Source organism: Ursus maritimus, unplaced genomic scaffold (genome assembly GCF_017311325.1).
Source record: "Ursus maritimus isolate PB19 unplaced genomic scaffold, ASM1731132v1 scaffold_29, whole genome shotgun sequence".
NCBI lineage: Eukaryota > Metazoa > Chordata > Mammalia > Carnivora > Ursidae > Ursus > Ursus maritimus.
This window is the reverse complement of record NW_024425452.1, coordinates 27,457,081-27,484,771: the sequence shown is the minus strand read 5'-3', so window position 1 is coordinate 27,484,771 and position 27,691 is coordinate 27,457,081. Positions and strand designations below refer to the sequence as shown.

The following is a 27,691-nucleotide window of genomic DNA, read 5'->3' as shown; positions in this document are numbered from 1 at the left end:
TTCTTTATGTTTAGAAAAAATACAAAAAGAACACTAAACAAATGAAGCAACAGAATATGTGATCTGACCAAAAATTATACTCAATAGTTTGCAAGCTTTAATTTTATCCCAGAAAGCTGCTTATCAATGCTACTAAGTGCTGACATATGACTATAACTTATCAAAATTCATAGTGAAAGTGTCTCTTGAATGCAAAGTAAGTAAAGGGAAAAAATAAATAACTGAGAAAGTCACCTTAGGTGTTAAGAACTATAAAAAAGACAGTGATTTCTTTTTAGGAGAAAATTATTCCAGGTGTAGGCCAGCAACTACTAATCTGGAGTTTGAACTCTCACTGTTTTAAAGAATATCTCCAGAGGAAATCCTAAAATAAAATGCAATCTTTATGCAACAATATATGCAATATTATTATAGCATTGTCATTCACCCTATACTCAAGTATACTTGTACCTAACCAACAAAAAAGCTACAAAGTTTATGAGTTAAATATACCAAGTATGTATTATCTGTGTCCAAAGGTATAAATAATCAAAAAAAAGAGAAGGTATAGCTTTTCCCTACCATTAATAAATGTAAAAGAAATGTAGAAGAAAATAGAAAATTACCATTAGATAAACACCAAGTAATAACAGTTACCAGCAAGATCTACCGATGGATGCTAAAGTGAGTGGGTGAAGCTTACAGAAAAACAGGGTATTTGCATAGTCTCGGAGTATCTTCACTCAAGATCTTTATTAAATACAAAGGTTTTTTTTGTGTTTTTTGTGTTTGTTTTTTTTTTACAGTGGAGAAACCCAGCAGAAACTACCTAACTCCAAGAGATGGTGGTTAACATACACAGACATCAATATCACCCTATGTGATGTGTTTTAAAAAGACACATCACTTTTGTGCAAGTCTTGCCAAAAATGCATAGCCTCCATCTAATCAAAGACAACATCATATAAACTCAAACTGAGGTATTCTACAAAGTAACTGACCATTACTCTTCAAAAGTGTCAGAGAAACCTACAGACATGACAAATACTGTAGTATGAGATCCCAAACTGGATTTTAGAGGAGAAAATGAGTGATAGTGAAAAACAGGTGAAATAGCTTAGTTAAGAATGTTATACCAATGCCAATTTCTTAGGTTTGATAAATGTACTACTATGACTGTAAGATGTTACAATTGGGGAAGGCAGGTAAAATAGGTAAGTGGGTACTCTGTACTATTTTTACAACTTTTCTCTAAGTCAAAAATGATGTCAAAATTAAAAAATTTAAAGATTATTCTTACCTACTTAATGAATGTTGTCAAATAAATTTTGAAAATTATTTGTAACAAACCTGGGGCTGACTGGTATCTAAAACTGTAAGAATGAGACAAATCACTTAACTTACCAAAATGCACTGCTGGAATGGGAATGATAATACCTATCGTGCAGTTCTTCTCTAAGGATTAGAAATAACTTTCTTTCTGATCTAGCAAGAAAATAATAAAGCACAGTGGTAATGAGCATGGTTTGGTATCAAACAGACCTAGATCGCAATACCAGCTCTGTGTCTGTAAGCAAGTTGTGTGATCCCGCCGTGCTTCAGTTTCCTCTGTACACAATGTAGATAAAAGTTAAATTTAGCTTAAAGGATCTTGGATAATGAGTTAGGATAAAAGTAAATAATGAATATAAAGCATCGACTCAGCATGAGTACGAGTTCAAAAAAGACTTAAGCTACAACAGAATGAATGTTGAAGTGGGTGGTCATTATTAATAAACTTAATGAGCATAACCATGTAGTGTCACGTATAATAATTCATATTCACAACTGCAAAGTTACTAAGAAAGGATGAAGTTTGGAATATTCTTTTTTTTTTTAATTTCATTTTTATTTATTTGAAGAGATGGAGACAGCCAGTGAGAGAGGGAACACAAGCAGGGGGAATGGGAGAGGAAGAAGCAGGCTCCCAGCAGAGCAGGGAGCCCGATGTGGGACTCGATCCCATAACACTGGGATCACGCCCTGAGCCGAAGGCAGACGCTTAACAACTGTGCCACCCAGGCGCCCCGAAGTTTGGAATATTCTTATCATAAAATAGGGATATGTTCAATATATGAATAAAAGATTTCCACTCAGAGTAGCAAAGAATATAGGTGCTATATCTTAGCCATCAGGAAAATCCAGCTGTTTAAATTAATTAGATTTTGGATAAGAACCAGTAGTGCTATGGTTTAAGCAAGAAAAGGCCTGGGAGAAACAAGACAGACATACAGATTAAGAATCACTATTCTAGATAATAAAAATCAATTTGATGGTGACACATTTCCCATAAATATTATTTGCCTTTATTTTTGCACATTAATATCGGATTATTAAAAGATTATTTCAATGAAAATAAAAATTTCTACCCACAACTATTTTCCAACATCTATTATTAACGCAACTGTATCAGATACAGTCTCCTTTAAATTCAGTGGTTGCCTAATACATTCTAAATTTTAGGATCATAACCATTTAAAACAAGAAAACTACATCATATGAGATTATAATAAAGTTCAAATAAAGTTTTGAAGCTATAAGCCATTACAGTTAATACGCGGATCCTGAATTTAATGAAAATACTAATTAAAAAAAGATTTCAAAACAGTAATCTCCTCATTGTGCAACTATTCCCTGATAATTTCAGGTCACAGTTAAGTAAGATTTCAAATTAGTTATAAAAAATGCTTTTCTACATATATCTATTATACTTGGGAATATTCTATAACCAGTGTCATATCTCTACTTTAACCTTTCATACAACTATTCAAAACCCTTCACAGGTGTTAACAAGTAAAACTGTACACTTACCAACACCTTGAGGCCGACTCAACCTTACGGAATTATTTTCAAATTTGTGGACATGAGGTGGGTATTCTTTCCTAAAAAAGGAAATTTATATAGATTTAACAGAAAAAATATTTTCAAAACAAAAAGGCTGAGGGAATACCTACAATATGTTTACTAAAAGCAAACCACAGCTTCTTTGCCATACAAAAAAAGTGATACTATAAAATAATAAAACTGTATTATACAAATATAGTAAAGCTTAATACATTGTTAAGGTCCCTAAGAACAGTGACTACATTTTATTTAGACTGTTAATCTACTAAAGCCCAGAGCAAGCATACTTTCAAATAAATAGTTAATAACAGATGAATCCAAATTACTGTCCTTTCAAAGAAGTCACCAAAGTTATATGGTATGCAAAACTTTAGTTTTCTTTTGGAACTACCTTCATAATCAATTTATATAAACCACATTAAAAAAAAAAGAACATGTAATACTTCATTGTCACACATTTTCTGAATTAAAAAAATCAGCTTAATAATGCCCAATTTGCCCAATTTTGCTGTAAATGTTCTTAGTTGCTTAAAAACAAATCAGTGACTAAAGGAATAAATAGTAATTAAGATATTGGCCTTGAGGAAAATTTCAAAATCAGTACAAAAAAATGTTATGTACAAAACCAGCAACAAGTGTTTTAGTCTTGTACTATGAATACATTATGGAGATATAATTATACTTTAAAAAATACACTAAGTTACATTGTCAGACTTCATATACAACCAATTTTCAGGATTCTGAACATAATCCTTAGTAAATAAGGGTCCTAAAATAGCATGTAAGTCCAAATATACACTAGTTTTGGGGTAAAGCAAAAAAAAAACTATAGCTAGTTACGGGATAAAAGTATTAAAGAAGGAGATTTATAAAAAGTGCAATAGACCAGGGAGCTACAATAAGCTACTTTTCCATCCTAAAAAGACTTCTGAAAATATTCCCATTTTACTTAGCCAGGGAATTAAAAATAAAAGAGGCTATACTATTATTTGTATATTCATTCACACTAGTGATCAAAACTTATCAAAGTATATAATCAAGTAAATTAAAATCCTAAAGAAATTTTTCCAAAGAATTTCATATTCTTACGTTGTAAAAGTCAAAGCACCTAAATTACAAACAAAATAGGAGAATGTCCCAAGAAGAAGAAGAGTAGGGACAGTAGTGTATATGTAATAACAGTTAGCAGATAGTGAGCATCATGTGCCAGGTACTGTTCTACGGGCTTTGTGTCTATTAAGTATTTTAATCCTCAAAATTACCTTATGAAGTACATATTATTATCAGCACTTCATAGATGAGACCAAGGTACAATATGGTTAGTTAACTTGCCTATACTCACATAACTATAAAATAGCAATGCCAGAACCTGAAATCTGGCAAACTGCATCAATACTGATGCAAATAGAATTTTCATGATTATTGAGCAGCATTATTTGTACAACTGGGCAATTTCTACCCTGACAAAATTTTAAGATTCATGAGGAGATGAGTTGTAAAGATGAGAATTTGCCTTAGAGATACATAGTAGTAGTACTAGCACTTACGAAGGAGGTTAAGTTTTCAGCTAGTAATACTAAACTATAAACTCATGTTTTTATATACCATATACTTTCACACTAAACAGGATATAATGTAGTCTTATCTTTAAATCAAATAATTGGTTTTTTAATCTCTCATTTTTATAACTCTTCGCTTTGGAAAAATAAAGATATCAACTTCAAAATGCAACAGAGGCAATGAATCTGAAGGAAAATATGATGATACTAATATGGTAAACTCCAAAAACTTTTAAAATAGTGGCTAATGTAAACAGTATACATTCTTAAATATTAAGGATTATCAATACAGAAAACAATTATGTGACAGAGAATGGGCACAAAAATCTAAAAATACAGATACTCTGGAATTCGTTAGTCTGAACCTGCTTGATTACCTATTCTGGGGTATGCTATAAATACAGGTTTATTCAGTAATAACTGACATAAATCATCTGAGACAACCAATCACATGTGCATAGACTGGTGAAAATGCTGGATTAAATGCACTGTATTCTTTGCTCTTTGACACAGTGCACTAAACCATGCCTTGCTAATGTGGAACAAATACCACATGAAATATATAATATCCATGACTATCATGTATTATAATGCAAGGTTAATAAACTATTCTGGATATTGGCCAACATTTCCAGACCTTATGGACACAACATATTGAATATGTGCTACATGTTTCCCTATATAAGCAGGGAAAACTACTTTTTCTTTTAAGAAATTTATGAATAAATTATAGAAATAAAAGCATACCTTAAAATTTAATACAAGAATACAAGGATTTCAGGATGAAAGCAGTATTACTTTGAGAAGAAAATTTTTGAAACCTTGCCAGCCATAAACTATCTTGGATTCTTTAAAATGTAGCTTTTTAAAAAAAATTGTTAGGTGATCAAAAATCAAATTTTATGTTAATTTCTTGGTTTGAGGGTTCCATCACTCTACAGATACAAAAATTTGAAACTCCAAACAGCTCAACCCTAGGATTTCTCAGTGGATATTTCTTTCTCACTTCAAACCAAGCAGAGGCACAGAAACTTTCCTGTCTGTTATCTACAAGGTGGGGATTTTTTTTGCTTGTAAGGGATTGTGCTTTGTTTAGGAAAAAATGAAAAAAAAAAAACAAAAAACAAAAAACCCTCGCTCATGGACCCAACACTTTACAAGCTGCATAAAACAACTGGAAAGCTTTTTTCCTTCCATGCATAATTGTTTAAATAACCTCAAAATGCTCTGCTTATTAAGGGTTAGACAGGCCTCAGCCCTGAAAGTCTTTTTAAAATAAACTTAATTTTGCAATAATTTTAGATTTGCAGAAGTTGAAAAGACAATTATATCCCTCATCCAGTTTCTCCTGATGTTAGCACCTTCATCATTATCATACATATATCAAAAAAGAAACCAACACTGGTATACTACTATTAAGTAAATGCCAAACTTTATTTGAATTTCACCAGCTTTTCACCAATATCCTTTTTTTGCTCCAGAATCCAATCCAGGATCCACTGCATTTAGTTGTACTGTCTCTTTAGTTTCCTCTGTCTCCCAGTCTTACATGATCTCTCATGACCTTGGCATTTTGGAGGAGAATCGGCATTTTGTAAAATGCCCCTAAACCTGGGTCATTCTGATGTTTTTCTCATGATTAGACCGAGGTTATAAATTTGGGGGAAGGGAAGGCGCCTGGGTGGTTCAGTCGGTTGAGCTTCTGCCTTCGGCTTGGGGTAATGATCTCAGGGTCCCAGGATCAAGCCCCGCAAAGGGCGCCCTACTCAGTAAGGAGTCTGCTGCTGCTTCTCCCCTCTGCTGTGTGCACTCACTCTCTCTCAAATAAGTAAAATGTGTAAAAAAAAAAAACAACCTGAGGGTTAGCATATCAGAGTTGAAGTGCCCTTCTCATCACATCATATCAGGAGGTACATAATATCAATATGATTTCAATGGTGATGTTAACCTTGATCATTTGGCTAAGGTAGTGTTGCCAGGTTTCTCCACTCTGGAGTTACTATTCTTCCCTTTCTACACTCCATGTGTAAATAAACAAGTCAGTCCAGCCCACAGAAGGGATGGGGTAGTTAAACTTCACTTCTTTAAGTGTGGAGTATCTATACAAATTATTTAGAATTCTATAATAAACAGCTGTCCATTTCCTTCAATTTATTTTATGTGGTTTGTACAACCCTAGGATAGCTGAGTAAATAAATGATTTATTCAATCATTTTTACTAGTATGACACATGGATATTTATTTTATACTTTAGGTTATAATCCAATTGTTTTAGTTTTGGTCTTTGGGAACGCTTTCACTTGGCTCCTGTGTCCCCTTGATGTGACATCATTTTTTTCTTTATTTTGCTAAAATATATATAATGCAAAATTTACAAAAATATAGAGTGCTTCATAATCTACCTGTAATCCTTACACAAGGGCCATGAAAATCTTCTCTGTAATGTTACTATTTTAATTTATGTGCTTCTGAAGCAAGTATTCTTTTGTTTTTTGAGTACTTGGTGTCTAACACTAAGACACTTCACATTTGTGTTTTCCCTAACTCAAACCTAGAACCAGTCATTTCTCCATGTTGCTTTTCTTAGAGAGTGGTATTAGAAACCAGGATGTGGGTGCTGGGTTTTTGTTGTCTTGGTTTCTGCTGGATTTTAATGATAGCTCATTTTATTAACCTTTCCACTGCTCTAACTGATCTAAAAGATGTCTATTTCTATAAAATAAATGTATTCATATTCAAATGTTAAAATTCATTATACCAAACTCATGTTAAACTCATAAATCAGTCTAATTTTCCAAGATATATTTAAAATCTCCCACAGCTGTAGTCTAACCAAGAACTTCTTGCATTTTAAACATTTTAAGGAAATTTTATGTACTTAGTTGTTATACTTTTACAAACTATGCCCATTACAAAACATGCTCCCTTTTCATATTTAGTACTAATCCATAATTCCATCTTTTTATTAAAATTATACTCGTGCTTTCTGTTTGCAACTTCTGTGATTCTAAACAACCTTTTTTTTTTTTACCTTACAGAATGTTACTTTATGTCTGATTCTTGTAAAGAATATAACTGGGTTTAATCCAACAAGTCTTTTATTAAATATATTCAACCTCACTATAATTACTGTAACAGCTGATATACTTCATGCTTTCCTTTCATCTTACTTTACTGTCTGTAGTATATATTTCTATTATTTGTTTCCTCTTTTCCCCTATTTTTACTGGTTTGCACAATTAGTATTCGTTTTCCTTCCCTAATTTATTTAACAAATAGTTACCTTTCATCTCTCAATCTTTATTCCAATTACATATTTCTGTTAACATGTTACCAAAATTCCAACCATTTCTTCAAGCAAGATATCTACTGCATCCCTAATGAGAGGAGGTGTTTATTTATTTTTTTTTAAAGATTTTATTTATTAATTTGACGGAGAGAGAGACAGCCAGCGAGAGAGAGAACACAGGCAGGGGGAGTGGGAGAGGAAGAAGCAGGCTCCCAGCGGAGGAGCCTGATGTGGGGCTCAACCCCAGGACTCTGGGATCACGCCCTGAGCCGAAGGCAGACGCTCAAGGACTGAGCCACCCAGGCGCCCAGAGAGGAGGTCTTTAAAATTCTCTTACTGGGGCGCCTGGGTGGCTCAGTCGTTGGGCGTCTGCCTTTGGCTCAGGGCGTGATCCCGGCGTTGTGGGATCGAGCCCCACGTCAGGCTCTTCCGCTGAGAACCTGCTTCTTCCTCTCCCGCTCCCCTTGCTTGTGTTCCCTCTCTCACTGGCTGTGTCTCTCTCTGTCAAATAAATAAATAAAATCTTAAAAAAAAAAAAATTCTATTACTTCTTTCCTTTCCAACTCTCCTCCCAGAAAAAGGCCTCAAGATTCCTTTTACTTCTGCCTTTCTATCTCCCCAACTCCTAGATTTTGCTGAGGTAGTTTTGAATATTTAGTCACAGACTATTATTGATTTTCCCTTGCAGCACACTAATATTTGGAAAGTGGAACATGCTTACTCTTAATTGAATGCCACGGACTTAAGGTTTTATTGCACCAAATTACAAATCATATACAAAACATTTTTTAAAAACTCTCAAAGGTTGATCAGGTATTAACCCTTCCCTATCTAAAATTCCCTGAAACCTTCCACTGAGTGCAGGGACATAAAATGAAGCTCTTCAAGTCATCTTACAAAGCCTTTAAGATCTAGGTCCTATCTGACCTTGCCAAATTCACCTTGCAACATTTTCCCCTTTGCTCCCCTAACTCCAGCCATTGTGGTCCTTCTTTCTATTCCTTGAACATGCTAAACTCATTCTTGCATTACTATCTTAGTACCATCTCTTTCCTATCTGGAAAAGCCATCTATGTGATCATGGCATGGCTGACTGTTCATTTAGTCCTTGTTTAAATGTTAGCTTTGTAGTAAAAATTTCTCTGAGGGGCGTGTGGATGACTCAGTGGGTTAGGCCTCTGCCTTCAGCCCAGGTCCTGACAGCCCTGCATCAGGCTCCTTGCTCAGCATGGGACCTGCTTCTCCCTCTGCTGCTCCTCCTGCTTGTGCTCTCTGTCAGTCAAATAGATAATTTTTTAAAAGATTTATTTATTTGACAGAGAAAGAGAGAGAGTGCACACAAGCAGGGGGAGCAGTAAGCAGAGGGATAGGGAGAAGCCAACTCCCTGCCAAGTAGGGATCCCGATGCGGGGGGCTCGATCCCAGGACCCTGAGATCATGACGTGAGCTGAAGGCAGATGCTTAACTGACTGAGTCACCCAGGGGCCCCGATAAATAAAATCTTAAAAAAAAAAAAAATTTTTTTTAAAAGTTTCTCTGAAAACGTAATCTAAAGAAACCATACTGTCACTCTCTATAACATCACCCAATTATGCTTCTTTATATAGAACTTATTATTTCAGGGTCCCTGGGTGGCTCAGTCGGTTAGGCGCCTGTCTTTGGCTCAGGTCATGATCCCAGGGTCCTGGGATCGAGCCCTGTTAAGGGGCGCCCTGCTCAGTGGGGAGTCTGCTGCTCCCTCTCCCCCATGCTCATGTTTGCTCACTCGCACTCTCTCGCAAATAAATTTAAAAACATTTTTTAAAAAATTTATTATTCCATGTTTCTCTTGTTCATGATCAGTCTTTGCTCGTCAAAATGTAAACCACAGGAGTGCAGGGAGCTTGTCTGTTTTGTTCATCACTGTATCCTTATGCCTAGGACACAGCAAGCACTTGAAAAATACTTGGAATGGAACTGGGGCGCCTGGATGGCTCAGGCGTTAACCATCTGACTTCAGCTCAGGGCATGATCCCAGAGTCCTCGGATCGAGCCCCCCATCAGGCTCCTCCGCTGGGAGCCTGCTTCTTCCTCTCACACTCCCCCTGCTTGTGTTCCCTCTCTTGCTGGCTGTCTGTCAAATGAATAAATAAAATCTTAAAATAAATAAATAAATAAAAGAAAAAAAAGAAAAAGAATACTTGGAATGAATAAACATATATATCTAAAAGGCAGTATGCAATCAAAAGTGCATTTATCAGGTCAAATAATTGTACAAACGTTGCTGTACAAGGACGGTATTGTTGGCAAAAACTGAACTACTACTGGCCACCAAACAGAAACTTAAAATACCAATTTTTTAAACAAGGTACAAATATCATATTTTCGATGTTTAAAAACACTGCAGGGGCGCCTGGGTGGCACAGCGGTTAAGCGTCTGCCTTCGGCTCAGGGTGTGATCCCAGCGTTATGGGATTGCGCCCCACATCAGGCTCCTCCGCTATGAGCCTGCTTCTTCCTCTCCCACTCCCCCTGCTTGTGTTCTCTCTCTCGCTGGCTGTCTCTATCTCTGTCGAATAAATGAATAAAATCTTTAAAAAAAATAAAATAAAAAAACTGCAAACTTGTTTGCATTTATTGACTGGACATCTTGGTTGGAAATGGGATATACTGGGACTCTCTAGTCTGTTTACTGTCTTTCTTCCCAGTTTTTTTCTAGGGTTTCCATATTTAATCACTGTTTTCTTTACACTACATTTTATGTGGCAAGACAAGTCATTCTTCTCTTCCTCTATTTATTCTTCTTTTAAAAAAAAAAATCTATTGCTGTTCTCAAGTATGGCTGTACTTTGCTAAATAAACTTTAGCTTTAATTGGTCAAATTTTTTAAAATAACTGATATCAAAGTCACTGAAATTTTGACTAAAATTCCATTAAATTTACTTGAAGGAGCACTAGTAACAACCAACCAGAAACATAACATAGGCCTCAGAGTAAGTCTTAGATACATTTATAAAGACTTATAAATTATTAACTTTATTACTGGATATTTAATATTAGTTGCTGCTGTGAATAAAACTGTGGTCTCTCACTATACACTCCAATTGATCAGAAGTGAATGAAGGAAACAATAATTAATACTATTAGTCTTGTAGCTTATCATCCTGCTGCTCAACTTTATTATTTCTAAGGTTTTAGATGACTCATAATTCCAAGGAAGACAGTATCATCTGACTATAATTTTATTTTCAGATTATCTTCAGACAGCAACTTATAATGCTATTATAAATTGGTACCACCTCCCTGTAAAACAATTTAGCAGTACTTATGAAGAGCATTAAAAGCATTTGTGACCTAATCCAAACAATCCTTTACCAGAGATTTACCAGAGATTCATTTAGAAATTTATACACAAAGTTGTTCATGAATGTATCACATATAACAATGATGAGCTAATGAGTAAATAAATTATGTATATCTGGAGGACAACCTATTATGCATTTATTAAAAATCACTTTTAGAAGTCAACTTAATGACAGTGAAAAATGTTACGACGCAATGTTAAGTGAAAATTTAGAATATGCAGCTGTATTTTTATTATGATTCCACATGTGTTGGGTATACTAAAAAGTATGGGAAAATACTGGAAGAAATGCACTGGGAACCTAATAATGTTATTTTTCTATTTTGAGAGCTTTTAGAAAATTATAAAATCTCTATACTTATCTTTTCAAACACACCCTTTATGTAAACATTCCTAATATTTCATATATGTTCTTTCATTGTACTCTATTCATCTTTGTACTTTATTGTTGTTTCAAAATTCTCGACAACACACACATACTTTTTAAAATTTTTTATAAGTTTAAATTTGAAAATCACTGTGTGGTTCAGTTTCATAATGGGTCAATGGATTCTTATCTATGGAGGAAAAAAAGAACAGTTCTAATACCAGGTTAAATATTCTAGGTTGCTGGTACTACCAGATACAGTGTATTCACAACCGACCCGTCTGAGTCAGAAAAGAATTTGAGGCATTCAAATTGTCAAAGTCACCTACAACAACAACAACAACAACAGCAGCATTTTTTTGAAGTCTGCAAGCTCTAGATCTTAATATTGCTATTTATTATTTATTCTAGTTTGGTTTTAAACTCCATTGTGCCCAGTGTACAAGTAGGAAAAAACCTGGAAAAGATTAACTTTCCACAACTACCTAGTTTTTGTTTATTAGATAAACCATTCTCTTGTAAATAAATCATTTAGTTCAGAAATTTATAGTCTCTCATGTGTTGAGGGATAAAAATAAAGGATCTTCTACTTCTCCATAAAGATGAGAAAAAAGATGTGACTTGGTGTTCACAAGAAGGGGTCAAAAAGGCTTACGTGAGAAGAATTCACAAAGTAAAATGTACTGATGCAAAAGTTCTTCTCACCTTATCTGTCTCCAACAAAGATAAACACAAAATAATTTCATATAAAGACCCAAAGGATTAATGGTCTAAATTCAACCTAAAGACAACTATACTGCTGAATAAAGCACTCAGGTATAGTCATTATAAGGTATTTTATAAATAGTTGCTGCTTCATATCTAGCCCTGGCAGTAATCTTAGTACAAAAGACTGAAAGAATTTCAAGATCTATTACTATTATAGAAATTTCAAATTTTACAGTATATAAATCAGTTCTAAATAATTATCTCACTTGTTCCTCACAAATCTTCTTTAACATTGGGCAAATATTATCATCCCCATTTACAGTAAGTTATGTGCTTACTGGTATTATTGATTACTCAATTCCATACCTTCTGACTCCTATTCCAGGATTATTCCAACAAGAATGTAAGCTCCAAGAGGGTAGGGATTTCTGTCTGCTCCTAGAATAGTGCCTGGCACATAAAGTCATGAAATATTTGCTGAATGTATCAATGAACAAATTTCCACTACAGAAATATGCATAAGCCAAACAGTGCAAAAAGTCAGTATGAACCCTCCAAGGCTACTGTGAAAAACTGAATAATCTAAGACCTTTACATTAACCTGAGAATATTGGAGTACTTACATTTTATGTGGTATAGCATATAGGGAAAGTACTTATATAAAACAAGAGGATGTTTTGTGTATGATTGTACAAAGAGTTATTTAATGTATATTCTTCAGCAATTTTATTTTAAAAATCTTATTAATGGCTTTCAAAAAAACATGTAGTCACTTACGAGTTAAAAATTTTAAAGATGAAATGACTCATCTATATCTGACAGAAAATAATGCTTTACTCAAAAAGAAAAACAGACACAATGGGAAAATAATTTTTCTTTCCCAGGAAATAGTAAAATATCTGCACAAGCCATTCAGCTAAAACATGTAAGAATTGTGAAGTATTTCAGAATCATAAAAAATTTGCTGACAGGACCATCTTTATATTTCAGAACCTTGGTGTTCATTAAGGAAGGGGGAATATACAACATTTTATAAAATATTGTAAGTTGTCCTCTTTGATTTCTCTATACCTTTAAAAAATTAGAGAGTTAAAATTATACAATGAAACAAAATTATAGAAAGTCCCCTTTTTTTGACCTTCACCAATTACACTTAGATTTTGGTTTAATAGAAGGGCTGTTAACCTGTTTTTTTGTGGGGAGGGTCATAAAAAGCTTTTGAGATTCTCGTAAGAGCAAGAAAAAAGATGTACATGCACAAAAAATTCTACATAAGACACTGAGGACAGAAGCTATTCTTACAAACATTTGCTTTAAAATAATTACAATCATTTCACTACTCAAAGAAATGTGCATTCTTAAAAAATTTATTTCCATGTTATTTACATCATTCATCACTTCTGCTAAAGGACATGTGCCTACCAATGTTATTACAAAGGGAACAAACAGTGATCGTAAATTTTGGTTTTGGTCAGAGAATAGGAATACACTGATTTTTAGAATTTTAACTCCATGCTTAAGGTATTCTAATTCCATTTTCTCCCTCAATTCTATCTAGTAAAGTGTAAAAACAAAAGTATTATCAGTAAAATATAACAAGAAAGATTTTAATGCTATTAACTGAAAATAACTTTACTACTAAGGCATTAACCTTTAAAAGGAAAGCAGTCATGTCAGCATAAATATATAACCATATTGAGAATTATGGTAAAACACTACCCACATAAGTCAAATATCATGTTCTTCCATTAATGTTTCCTTTTATTAAAATAATTAATAAGCTTTATGATGAACTCTAATTCAATGGATATTTTTCAAAGCATAAATATAATTGATATCTTACTATTATATCCATGCTCTAATTTCATTAATATTAAGCTTACCTTTCCTTTTGGTCCAGACTGCTTAAAACATGAAAAAGAAAAAAAATGTAAGAGGCAAGACCTCATTTTTTATATATCATTTGTAGTTTTAATAACTGTGGGTCAATAAGGCAAAACTCTAAGGTGATTAATTCGTTTTAAACACATTATATATATGTTATATACTAGGTTTGGAACCTTGTCAGATATGTAAACTGTTTTTCAACTTTTGTTAATACAGAAAATAATTTATATCTAAACATATTTAAGAAAAAAGGATGTACAAAGAGATGAAAGATTCTTGAAAGAGCTCTATTTAATTATCAACCATTTGAGGATATGTTATTTTAGAGTAGTTATGCAAATAGTCTTCAAAGAACAATATAATTTCCTGAAAGTTATAAAATTTTTAATGGTTCCAATTCTGTTACCAGGTGTGATAATTAGCTTCTGAGTAAGAAAAAAGAATTTTTTTAAGGTTGAAACTTGCATTAACGCCATAGATTAAATACAGCAGCATATGGTTTTGGACACAAGGATGAATAACAGGTTCATCCTTCTCTACAGTTCATGGAAAATCTAAAGAGCTATCAGTATCAATTACTCAAGAGTGAAATTACAAAGATCTTCAATTTAGAATAAGATTCATATCCTAGAATTATTCTTCATTATAAAATGAACAAAATATTCAGAACTAATTGTAAGCAAAACATAGTTTACAAATTCTCTGAGTCCCCATATTAACTCTAATATTCCTATAGTGTGGAATAAACAAGTAAAATATCAATCCTAACAAATAAAAAAAAAAAAAAGAGGTTATGTGGTTTTACATAAGCAACACTGAAAAGAAACTCTTATTTTAAGTTTTCAATAGTAAATACAAGAATTATAAGCTTACATGAATAACATATTTGAAATTTTACCTTTACTATTAAAAAAACAGGATAATCTGTATAAAATAAATTATGTTGGATAAATGACAAAAAAGTGAGGGAATATTACCACCCCTATTAAAGTAAATAAAACAAAATATAAACATGAAAGTTTAAATACAGTCCAACTTATCTCATATATTTATTTCTACTGGAGTTCTATTTCCAGGAAAACCAAAATGAAAACAAAAAGTTAGGCATTAATACCTAATACAGCCACTTCTAGCTCTACACTGTTATGCCCAAGAAGTGAGAAGAGTTTAGTAGTCTCTTGTTTTTGTTTTTTTAAACTCACCTGTATAGAGTAAAGGAAAGAGGTAGAAGACAGAGTAGCAGTAGAAGAAACAGGTTTGGTTCTTTCCAATAAACCAAGGGAGTTAGGAAGAAAACAAAAAACACAGAACAAAACAAAAATATATATATGCCCATGCTCATTTCTCTTATCCTTGAAGAAATTGCATTTATTATGATATGATATCTAATTTATAAGTCACTGTGCTTCTGTAAGATTCCTCAAAGTGTTTATCAAGTCCTGACCTAGAGGAGCATACATATTAAAAAAAAAAAAAAAAAAAAGCTTTTAAAAAATGGAGAGGGAAGCCATTATTAGTAATTAGGACTTTGTAAAAATGTCAACTTACATTCTTGTTGGACTATTTCATTCTTGTACTAGTGCTGTACTAGTGTTCTTAAAATTTTTTTAAAAAGGAAGGAAAAAAGAGAGATTGATTGATTCTGGTATCCATGACCTGATTTAAGACTTCAAAAATTCTTTTCAAAGTGGTGCTTTTCAATAATAATTAAATCTTGCTTATTCCAGGAGCCCATTTTCCCATTTATGGATTATATATGCTTTTGTAGACATTCATTTTCCCCTATGGTCCTTACAAGTCTTTTCACCTATCCTTAATAAAAAAACAAAAACAAAAAAAGGTGAAAATGTAAATAAAACATAAACCAGTAAATGTGCTCTTTTACCAAGTCTCATTGAAGTTAGGAGTGGAGATGATAGAGTTATATAGATTTTTTAATTTCTACATTTCATTTTTCCATACTAAGACTACCCTCCCTCCATCACTATTAGTACGTAAACAACCTATCTTTTAAATATGATTTATATTAACATTTGTAGTAGCAGTAAGAAAATAGACTGAAATTGTAATGTGCTCCCAAATAGTAGCTAATCTAATCAGATATTTTAACAATCTTCATTTATTCCCTTCTGATTAAAAGTGTGATGTACTTGTTCCCATATCTTTCTAAAGAACTACAAATTATTCAAAATGCAACTGATTTACTTTTAAAAGAAATTATACCACTCTCTCCAAGAGGACTGTGTGAATTGCCAACTTGTGGCATTTCCTTTAATTTCAAATTAAGAGTTGAGTTTCAAAGCCAGTAAAAACCAGGGTGCTCGCCACATCTGAAGCTCGGCAACTGTGCCAAAATTACACTATCTAAAACCAAAAGTTTAAAAAAAGAAAAAATAAAATAAAACCAAAGGTTTGGTGTAACCATCTTAGGTAAAGGCTTTCTTCATGCCTTTCAAGAAGGCATTCCTACTGCATGGAGTGTTCTCTTCTAGCTAGTACACAGGAAAGCCTCTTTAATACTTCCTTTGTGAATTCTTCACAGCTCCCTCCTCTGTAAATAGCACTATGCAAATTGTGTCTACTACACTGCACTTACCATGTAATTATTTGTTTACTCATCTTCCTGTCCTCTACCCTAATCAAACTTGAGCTTGAAAGCAGGGACTCTGTCATATACATTCACCTTTGACTACTCTGTACCTCATCTACGCCTGGCATGTAGCATAAAAATACTTGATGATTAAGAAGGAAGAAAATTAGAAAAACTCTCAATGATTGTTTTTGAATGTCAAAATCTTTTTAATGACACACTGTAGCAAGAATAAGAAATGTTTATTCTATAAATAAAAGACAAACATAAATAGAATCTGCTAACATGACTTTTCAGTTTTCCTTACTGCCCCTAGTTGTTCTTGTCAGGTATTTTTACTCAGGAGTGTTTCTCTAAATACAAACTAATTAAGGGTTTTTTTTTTGTTGTTGTTGTTTTGGGTTTTTTTTATTTTAAGAAATAATATTTTACTACTAAATGCTATTTCCTCTTAACAGAATCTAATCTTTTATGCAGACAGCAATAATACATATGCAAGGTATAATAGGTGCCAAGATCTAGAATAAAACAAAACACAAACCAATTTCCAGACTGAAATCAGTTTTTTAACATTACCAAAAATGAAAGGAAGGATGGAGAGAATAGGTCATACTGCAAATAATTCCAATTAATTCCATAAATTAATTCCATAAATAAGTTCAAAAGCAATAATAATTTTGGTTGCAGACTGTATCACTTGATTACAAACTATAAATGAGTATTGCAACATGGACCACATTTTCAGAATATCAAAAAGACAAATTTCTGTCAGCAATGGATTCTATCAGTGTGACCAGTGTGTGAAAAACAGTGTCTCTTCTTTTTGCCTCTCCACAAATTACTCTCCTTTTATTATTTATTCTCATGTTTGTGCCATATGTCAGCTAGAGAGCTTGATTTATGTACTTTACAGCAAGAGAAGCTAATTTTTTGGTATGTGCAGTAAGTTCTCTGAAGTTGAATTTCTCAAATATCTAATGTCACAATCTTTTACCTATGATAAAATAATATATTTAAGCAAAAGAAAGATCTTCTTATCCTGAAGTATGAGAAAGATTTAAGGTTTTTAAGTTAAAAATCTATGCTATAGCAAATCTATGTACATAGCAAATACAGCAAGGGTTTCTAAAAGTCAGGACATTTTCTAAATAAGCAACAATCTAGACTGACATTTTAAAAAAATGAGAACAACATCTAGCATATATACAAATCTTTAAATTTTACTATTTATAAAAACATTTTATACAACTACTCATAATGCAAAATTATTTATTTTATTGTTGGATCCTAAGAATTTCTTAATTAATTAAAAAGGACTCAGAACTGAAATTCAATTGAAATTTCATAACCATTCAAAAATGGTCACAAAAAACCTCAGAAGCACTTAAAACCCTAAGCTTTCCCCACTGTTACTTTCATTATTTCAAGGTTCAAGTATTACTTTGATGATCAATGAGAACATCCAAATGTACTAAAACACAAAATTTTCTCAGCTAAAACTAATAATGTGATTTATTTTGGTACTATGAAATCCAATAAATCTTAAAAAGAAAGTAAGCTAATAACTGTAGTTTTACTCATCAGAGCTAAACTACCAGCTGAAGACTTCCTGTCAAATGTTATAGTCAATGTTGTAAAATCAGATTAATTTAACTGGAATATAATGCAATAAAAAGGCTTTTATTTAAGCCTCTACTTACAGAATATGATTTATTCAAAAGCAGACATAAAATAAAATTCTAAGACATGAATTATTTCAGAGACAGGAATATCTCTTTACAGACAGGAGAAACACAGTAAAGTTCCACAAAGTAAAAAACATGGTTAAAAAAAATAGTGCAAAACAATTAAAAAGGCAACTAAACAAAGGCAATTCAAATCCTTACCTTTGGGCTGCTGTTTTTACTAGTGATATCTGTGCATTAGCATGCTGAAAACGTCTACCATGAACTACAGTCCCAGAACATATTGATGCATTTTGTGCATTTTCACTGCAGATGCAAGAGACAAAGAATAATTTGAACAAAGGAAAATTACATACACATATGCAAAATAAATCCTTTGAAATCACACACACACATACACTCACAAAAACCTTCACATTAAAAAAAAATATATTTATATATATTTATACATCAACCCAACCCAATTGACCATGTTGAATTGTCCATTAGGAGTTTTCCACTTTCTCAATTTGTCTCTGAAATGTTTCCAATACAATTCATGAAAGATACAGAGTAGAAAAACAGTGGAATAGAAAGCAGGAATCCTAAATGAATGTTTTGCACTGTAAGATATCTTATAAATTAATTCAGATATGTTTTCTTTTCTTCTTCTCTATTAGGAACTATCCATATAAAAAGCTTTTAAACCATGAGTATTACAAAGTTTTCTTATATGCCAAAATAAAAATCAAATGTATCATTGTTAAAAAAAAAAAAAAGCCAGGAGTCCCAAATTCTGCTTCTGACTCCACCACTGACTTCAAAGTTACTTAGTCTTTATGTACCTCAGTTTTTTATCTATAAATTGACAAAACTGAAATGAACAGCGATTTTCAACCCTATTTCTGGGAGGTGTAAAAGCCCAATCATATCAGTAACAGTGGTTCCCTACGAGTACCACCAAGGAAAGGTGGATTATATCTAGAAGAGAAGAGAATAAGATATCTTAAAAAAAAAAAAAAGTCCCTTATTGAAGACAATCCTGAATAAGTATCCCCTAAAGGAGACAGGTGCACTCTACCCTCCAGTACCTTCTACTTCTAATATAATGACCAAGATTATACTAACTATGTGAGAGAAAGTTCATCTTATGAAATCCTATTCTACTGAAACTTTTCTTGCAGTATTTTTATCCAGAACCAAGAAATCACTGCCATCAACCCTAATCTCAAGATTCAAAGCAAAAATCCACACACTGGAACAACTCTACCTCTTGGCACTACTAATAAAGTGAAAAGAAAAGGTAAAGGTTGGTTGGGTCAACTGGCCACAAAGGTAGTTAATTTTTGGTGTCAAATCCTTTATCTTTTCTGTAGGAATGTGTAGTGAAGCGCCTATACCTCAATTTCTTATTGTTGCTCAACATGTTAAGTCCAATTGGGTTGCCTTTCAAAGGTTTTAAACTTTCAGCCTTGTTTCGTCTTGCACATGTCTTCCAGGGATCAGCAGAACTAGTAGAAACAATTTCCGACTGACGATTTATCTGTAAAAAGATCCATAAACATTTAAGAGTCAATAAACATCATAATATGATTGTTTGAAAACCCACTTATCAAAAAAGCTATAAAAATTGTGCCAGCTATTGGAGATAGGAGAGAGGGATGACAGTGGCATGAATTTAAGAGTATTTCAACCGTAATACTTTTTTTTCCCCTAAGGATAACACAAATATGTAGGAACATGGCTGTTTATGATCTTATTTCCTTTTCATTTAAAAGTCCCCAAAGGTATTTGAGATAATTAAAAGAGAAAAACAGAAGACCTGAGGGTAGAGTATCTTAGAAGAGCTCTTTCCTGAGAGTAAAAAAAAAAAATTTCCCTGTTGCCGCTATCTGTAGGACAAGTACAGTCAAATATGACAGTAAGTTACCATTTCAACTTGTATAAGGAGTTTGGCCTTAGCCTTAAAGTTTCTATACAAACACAGAAACTGCAATGTTTTGATACCTTCATAGTTGCAAATGAGCATATAAACACATCAAGAACAATCACTTTGGGGAGATCACAGTTATGACAATAGGATGGCCCATTTCTCAGGAAGCTCTTTTCAACAAAGAAACCAACTTCTACTACATTCATTGCACCAGACATTTAAAAGCTGCTTTCAGACTCAATAAGAAAAAAAAAAATCTTCAGTTCTTAGTGATAATTTACTCAAAACAACACTTTAAAAAGCATTCTCATCTACTTTATTTTGAAACGATAGTTTAATATTTTGCTTTTCACTCACTTATAAAATATAGTCATAAGAAGACAGGAACATGGCTTCCCCCCCCCAAACAATTGATCTCTACAGAAACCTAACAGTTCCCTAAAAAAATACCACCCACAAAAAAAGTTCTCCTGAGTAGAGTTCATTGTGCCAGCACCATCCTTATTTTTAGGCATATCTACATTACAAAATTCCAAAAAAGACCTATTTTTGACACACTGCTTATCATTTCTCCTCCTTGAGACATTTCTTTGCTTCCTAATCTTTTATAGCCATAGGCTTCAGATTCCTCCACTTCTGGTAATGGCAGATTAAGTAATGCAGATCAATTTCCTTCTACTCTTTGAAAACAACTAGAAAAAAACTGGACAAAATACAAATTAAAAAAAATATGTATGTTTGAGACCTCTGAGGGCTCTGAATGCAGTGAATAATTACTAATTAAGATAGGAACAAGAAACTCAGAGATCTAAGCCCAGATTTGTTTTTCCCGAGGCATCTATTGATTCCAGAAGATGCAGCTGAGAGGCTAAGCTGAACTTCCAACAGAGAGCTAGAGAGATAAAAAGTGGAGATGAAGATCCACCATATATGAAGGGCCTCATAAACCCCTCAAAATTTGGATCAGAATTACAGCCTATGAATAACAGCCTCCGTATAGATTGAAATCCAGCTTCTAGTCATCTCAACCTTCAGTTCAATTAAGGCGGTTCTCAAATTTTTAGTATAAATCAAAATTACCTGAATGGTCTGTTAAACTGCTGTGTCCAACCTTTTACAGTTTATTCTTATTCATCAGGTCTGGGGTGGTCCTAATAATTTGCATTTCTAGCAAGTCCCCAAGCAATGCTGATACTGCCAATTAGAGACCATACTTGGGAGAACCACTGAATTAAGGTGATCTGAGACAGAGATTGCTAATGCTCCTACTAATTAGCCAGAAGTAAATATATATCCCCTCCAGAAACAGATAATAACAACTGGTCATCAAGATGCATTCCACTGATAAAAGTTAGACCTATACAGTCACTGTGACCTAGGTCTACTCCCATGTTATTTTGAAAAAAATGCCCTAAATCAATGAATGGTTATCTAAGTATGATTCACTAGATCAGCAGAACCAGCATCCTTTGGGAACAAGTTAAAATGCAAATTAGCAGGCCCCACTCCAGTTCTCCTAAATCGGAAACTCTGAGAGTGGGGTCCAGCAATCTTTTTATCAAAGCTTCCAGGTGATTCTGACGTACAGTAACATGGGAGAGCCACTGCTCTGGGTGATTTTGATACATATCCTATTAAGAATCTCAGAAGCATGAAAAAATGTATCACTCATCATCAAGGAAGTAAAAATCAAAACCATAATGAGATACCAACTGACACCTGTCAGAATAGCTAAAATTAACAACTCAGGAAACAACAGATGTTGGCAAGGATGTGGAAAAAGGGGAACCCTCCTGACCTGTTGGTGGGAATGCAAACTGGTGCAAATTCTAGAGAACAATCTTGAGGTTACTCAAAAAATTAAAAATAGAGTAACTACCCTAGACCCAGCAACTGCACTACTAGGTATTTATCCAAAGGATAGAAAAATGCTGGTTTGAAGGGGCACATGCATCCCAATGTTTATAGCAGCCCTATCAACAATAGCCAAATTATGGAAAGAGCCCAAATGTACATTGACTGATGAATGGATAAAAGAAAATGTGGTACATATATAAAATGAAAAAGAATGAACTCTTTCCATTTTCAACAACGTGGGTGGAACCAAAGTATATTATGCTAAGTGAAATAAGTCAGTCAGAGAAAGACAAATACGACATGATTTCAGTCATATGTGGAATTTAAGAAACAAAACAGATGACTATAGGGGAAGGAAAAATAAAATAAGATAAAAACAGAGAGGGAGGCAAACCATAAGAGACTCTGAGCTGCAGAGAACAAACTGCGAGTTGCTGGAAGGGAGGAGAGTGAGGAGATGTGTGCTAAACGGTGACGGGCATTAAGAAGGGTGTTACATGTAAGTGATGAATCACTAAATTCTACTCCTGAAACCAATACTACACTATATGTTAGCTAACTTGAATTTAATAAAGATATAAAAGTAATAAATAAGAAATTAAGATCGATAAAGTAATGCCTGGCAAATGGCAACATAACTGCCACGCTTGAAATTCTCACTGAGAGCTTAATGAAGAAGACATTCTGACTAATGTAACAGAAAATGATTTGACGATGTTCTCAAAATGAAATACAATAGTGAATTTTATATAACTTTTTGTTACTCAGAGTATGATAAAGTACACAGCACATCACAATACAAGTGAGTGAAAGTATTTCACCAGTAGTCCAATCATTTTGACCCAACTTCATAGCCTTTGATGCCATGATACAACTACAAAATTCAGACTTTTTAAAAGACTACATGTGTTGTAAATAAAGAACTATACATAATACTTCTTATAACCAGAATTTTCCTACGGATTGTTGAGAGAGTTTTAGGTTATATTCTTTGTCAAAATCTCATATTGGTATTAGTCTCTATTAAGGGAACAACTTTCTTTTAATAAAGTGGTAGGGTGTCAGAACTGGGTAGGGTACCTTTTGAAACATTAAACAGCCTATCTGCTTCAATAAAATTTTATTCTCTACTGCTTATAGAATCTAATCAAGGCCCTTCCCCAAATGGTTTCTGATTAGACTTGATTTCCAAATCATTCTGTGGGAGGAATATCCATTTATTTGGTGCCAAAACTCAGTCAGCAAATATGTATTACATGCCTATTATATACTTATTTGTCCATGCTCTGAGGAAACAGTACTGAGCAACGGTAAGCAGCCCCCAGTTTGGACAAAGCCCTTTTGTCATGAAAGACCCAAAACAAACAAAACAAAAACCCAATGTACTTATTAAGCACAGAGAGAAAGGAATAAGGAGCAAAGAGATTGGGGAGAAGAGTAGACAGATCCTCCATGAGGTATTTCGCCAAAGAGGGTGAAGCTTTAAAACACTGTTGGCAGATGTGTGAGGTCCCTGTGATAGGAGGCCCATGGAGTGTGAGTTCCACAGACAAAATGAGATCATAAATTGATCTCAGATCAATTTGTCAGGCTAGGTGACAGACAGAACCTGGTACAAGCTGGGGAGAAGAGCATTACATGAACTAGTTTAGATGGTTCTAGCTTCAAATTTTTGCATGAGAGGATGAACTTAGGGATATACTTTATGGAAGTATGTATGAGCTACATGATTTAGAGGGCTTGACTGGGCCAGAAAATTCCAACTAGCCTCTCAAATATAATATTTATATTTCAATATAAACCCTCAATCTTTGCACATGCTGTAATAAAGTATTTAACATTAAAATAAAAAAGAATCTCAGAAGCAAAAAGTTTCCATAAAACACCGACCATATAATTTCATTCCTATCTAGGTAATTACAAAAACTAGTATTTAGTAAACCTGTACTATGAATAGGCATTATGTTAGTTACTTTATATTCAATCTCCGTATTTTAGACATTTCAGTAGTTCTTTAGATTGGGATTCAGCAACCACACCTAAAACATCAAGCCAATTACTTGCTGCTACTGAGTGACAGGATTAATATATTCAAATTTCCCACTTCGGTCTTCTTTTCTCAATAAAACCTCTCCGCTGTACATCATTTGAACTTTATTGAAATTCTATCCCTGTTACAAAGTTTATTGAACTTAAAAAGCAAAGTAACTTGTCCAAACTAGCTAAATAGATTTAAACATTTAAAAACTGGTCTGATTCCAAAGCCTATACTTTCCCATACTATACTGCATGAGGAATTTTTATAGTGTTGTTTATAGAAATATAAATACAGATGCTTAACAAAAAAAAAGCAAAAACTGTGTTATCCAAAAAGAATTCATCATTAGGATACAAAATATCTCAAAATCAAAGGAACTGTACTAAATATTCCTTTATATAAATGTAGAAAGTTAATCTTTCCTCTTAAGAATTATTTAAGCCAAAATTATCACACCCAATACGCAGGCACATAACTCAGCTAATTCAACCATATTTCTGATTAAATGCTCATACATTTTCGAAACTTTTTTGAGAAAGCGTTAGGGCACAGCAACAGACAATCCAAAGCCCACCATTATAGCAAGAGGATCTGTATAACTCAAGTCTTAAAATTTCCCAATTCTGTTGCCTATAGGTTACTATTAAAAATTACATACACTTCAGTTGGCAACAGAAAACCAGTACTTCCAGCTTTGTCAGAGATGATTGTATCTCAATAAAACCTTTTACTGTTACCATCAAATTACCTTAGAAAAAGTACCCTACCATCTGTTACACTTAGAAGGTAGCTCGGGGAGGGGGGGGGGTTGGGGGAGAATTTATTCCACAGGAGAATCATAGGATATAAAGTTGTAAAAAAGTCTCTTCACACAAGCATAAACTTACAGGACATAATTCTAGCTTACGGAAAACTTAAAAATAACTGCTGAATTAAAATACAACATATAAATTATTTTAAATCCCTAGTACATCTACTTCTCTCTGCCTAATAATTTTTATTTTCCCTCATTTTATTTGTGCTCTTAACTTGCTAATCAACATCAAATTATGGGGAAATAAGATAAATAAAATAAATTTTTTAAAAATCAAGCTATTCATTTATGGATGACTATCTCAGAGATTAGAGAACTACTACTACTAAAGTTCAAGATGATATATTCAATCTGGAGGTTCCTGAAAAACTTAATTTTCCTAGCCGTTTGCCCCCCTCTTTAGTAGCCTAAGACAGCTCACTAGCTAATGCAAACATAAGATCAGGAGAACTACCGTGTACAGATGGATTAACACAAAACAATCACGATTACAAAACCAAATATAAACATTGGCCTTAGCTATTTATGGAAGACTTAGTAGTGCCATGCACTATGTAAGTTACATAGTCTCAAAATTCTTACAACCATCCTATAAAGTGGACATTAGCAGGCCTAGAATCTGATACTAACTACTCTAATACACCACCCATCCAAAAAAACTGCTTCTCTTAACTGGGTATCAATCCACACAGACTACCTTTATACAGTAAAGGTAAAAACAATGGGATAGGGATCAGCAAAACTTTTTTACAAAGGGCCACACAACAAGTACTTTGTGGGTCATAAAATGTCCACTGAAACTACTCAACTCTCTCCAAATAATTCAAATCTGTGTTGTAGCATGAAAGCAGTAATAGACAATACATAAACAATGAACACAGCTGTTTTCCAAAATTTTATTTATGAACATAAATTCAAATTTCATATAATATTCACATGTAATAAAATATCATCCTTTTGACTTTGGGGGAAACTATGTAAAAATGGTTCTTAGGCCACAGGTTGTAGGCCAGATTTGTATTGTAACATTACTCATTAAGTCACAAATGTGTACAGTCAATTACTATAATTTAAGCTCCATACTGAAAAGAAACTTGTCTATTTTGCTCACTAGCATGTGGAACACTTGTATCAATACATATTTGCTACATGAATAAATATTTCACTGGAACTGTGAAATGTGCAAAAATTATCAATATGTGGTTATCATCCACCAAAACTTACCACACATCAAGTAAGTCAATTTAACTAAAAAACAAGTATTCAGGAAATTTAGCACCTAAGAACTTCAGACAGTAAGATAACTTAAAAGAATCTATTTAAAAAAAAAGAATCTATTAAATAGACATATAAAATGTACATTAAAGACATCTGAATTCTTAAAAACAAAATGGATATTGAAACAATAAAGAATTAGACACTAGGGAAAAAACAAAATTTTAAAAGAGAACCAACAAAGTCCTACAAGTGATAAATGCTTTTTTTTTTTTTTAAAGGGGCACCTGGGTGGCTCAGTCAGTTAAGTGTCTGACTCTTGAACTCCACTCAGATCTTAATCTCAGGATCATGAGTTTAAGCCCCATGTTGGACTCCATGTTAGGCACGGAGCTACTTAAAAATAACAATTAAAATTTTTTTTAAAAGAAAAAAAGATGAATGCAATGGAAATATTAAATAGCAGATTAGACAAAGATAAAGATAAAACTTAGTGAATTAGAAAACAGAGCTCAGGAAATTACCTAGAATATGGTACAGAGATGATTCTGACTTTGCCCTTTATCTTTTTTTCTTTTGTATATAAAATACAGGTTAAAGGATATGAAAAAATCATATTATTATTAATTCTAATAAAAGTTCCAGAGAATAATGTAAAAAGGTAATATCCACAGATAATAATGATTAAAATTTTTCTAGAACCAATGAAAGACATATATCCTTTATCTAAAAAGGCACAATGAAACTGCAGAAGCCCAAAGGCAAAAGGAGTATTCTGTGAAAGGGAAGGGGAAGAATACTAAAACATTTTTAATGCCAAAAAAGGCCTACTCCTAAGTCCATGCTCACTTGAGAAGAGGAACTATATTAGTTTAAACCAATGATCGATATGGACTTATTTTTACCCACAAGCCATTAAAAATCCGGGAGTATGTAACCCCTCAGGATATAGAAAAACTTTCTGAAGGACAAGCAGGCATGTATAGTTTTAAGGAAATCAATTCCTAAATCCTCAATCACCATTTTTACACTTTCTTAAAATTGATTTACTTTAAAACCAATCTGTAGAAAAGGCATCATACAATATCTCCTTTCCCAAGAAAGACATAATTCTTACCTACTGCATGAAAATCTAAAAATCTTTTAAAAGGAACAACTGGAAATACTAGAATCTCCTTTGGCACAATAAATAGTAGTAGGTCTTCATATCTTTCCCTGTTTTATAACTATTTCTGTTTAAATATATATATTTCTAACCATGGGTTAGAAACTGGATATTCCAGACCAAAGTTATTAGATTTCCTTAATTTAATTGCAGAACGGAAAGCAAAAGTGATAAAAATTTGCACTTAATGGCTTTGTATATTCTATTCCAATTATTATCAAGAAAAGCACTGCCCCAAGGAGAAAATCAAGTGAGAACAACTCAAAGAAAGCCTAAGTTTTTAAAACAAGACTGAAATCCACTATGCCTTATTGCAACCAAGTAACAAACTCAGGTCAAAACCAAGGCTGTATTTTTCTACCTTAGAATTCTGAAGTGAAATGAAACAGCTGTCATGAAG

At 33.2% G+C, this 27,691-nt stretch overlaps 1 protein-coding gene and 1 non-coding gene across 10 annotated transcripts in view; both read right to left on the bottom strand.

Annotated features, from left to right (window-relative positions):
* Window positions 1-27,691, bottom strand: part of SENP6 (SUMO specific peptidase 6) — a 117,673-nt gene that overhangs the window by 58,912 nt on the left and 31,070 nt on the right. For 3 of the 9 annotated variants that reach the window (XM_040643678.1, XM_040643682.1, XM_040643686.1), the window contains exons 4-8: window positions 19,670-19,812; window positions 18,492-18,596; window positions 14,012-14,032; window positions 12,495-12,578; window positions 2,830-2,900 (exon numbers count right to left, since the gene is read on the bottom strand). In XM_040643678.1, the coding sequence (XP_040499612.1) occupies window positions 2,830-2,900; window positions 12,495-12,578; window positions 14,012-14,032; window positions 18,492-18,596; window positions 19,670-19,812 (424 nt within the window). The remainder of the gene's footprint in view (window positions 1-2,829; window positions 2,901-12,494; window positions 12,579-14,011; window positions 14,033-18,491; window positions 18,597-19,669; window positions 19,813-27,691) is intronic. The other 6 variants (XM_040643680.1, XM_040643684.1, XM_040643683.1 and 3 more) reach the window with 4 other exon arrangements.
* On the bottom strand, window positions 6,797-6,898 carry LOC121105741. Its single transcript, XR_005838391.1, has one exon. It is a non-coding gene; the product is annotated as a U6 spliceosomal RNA (small nuclear RNA).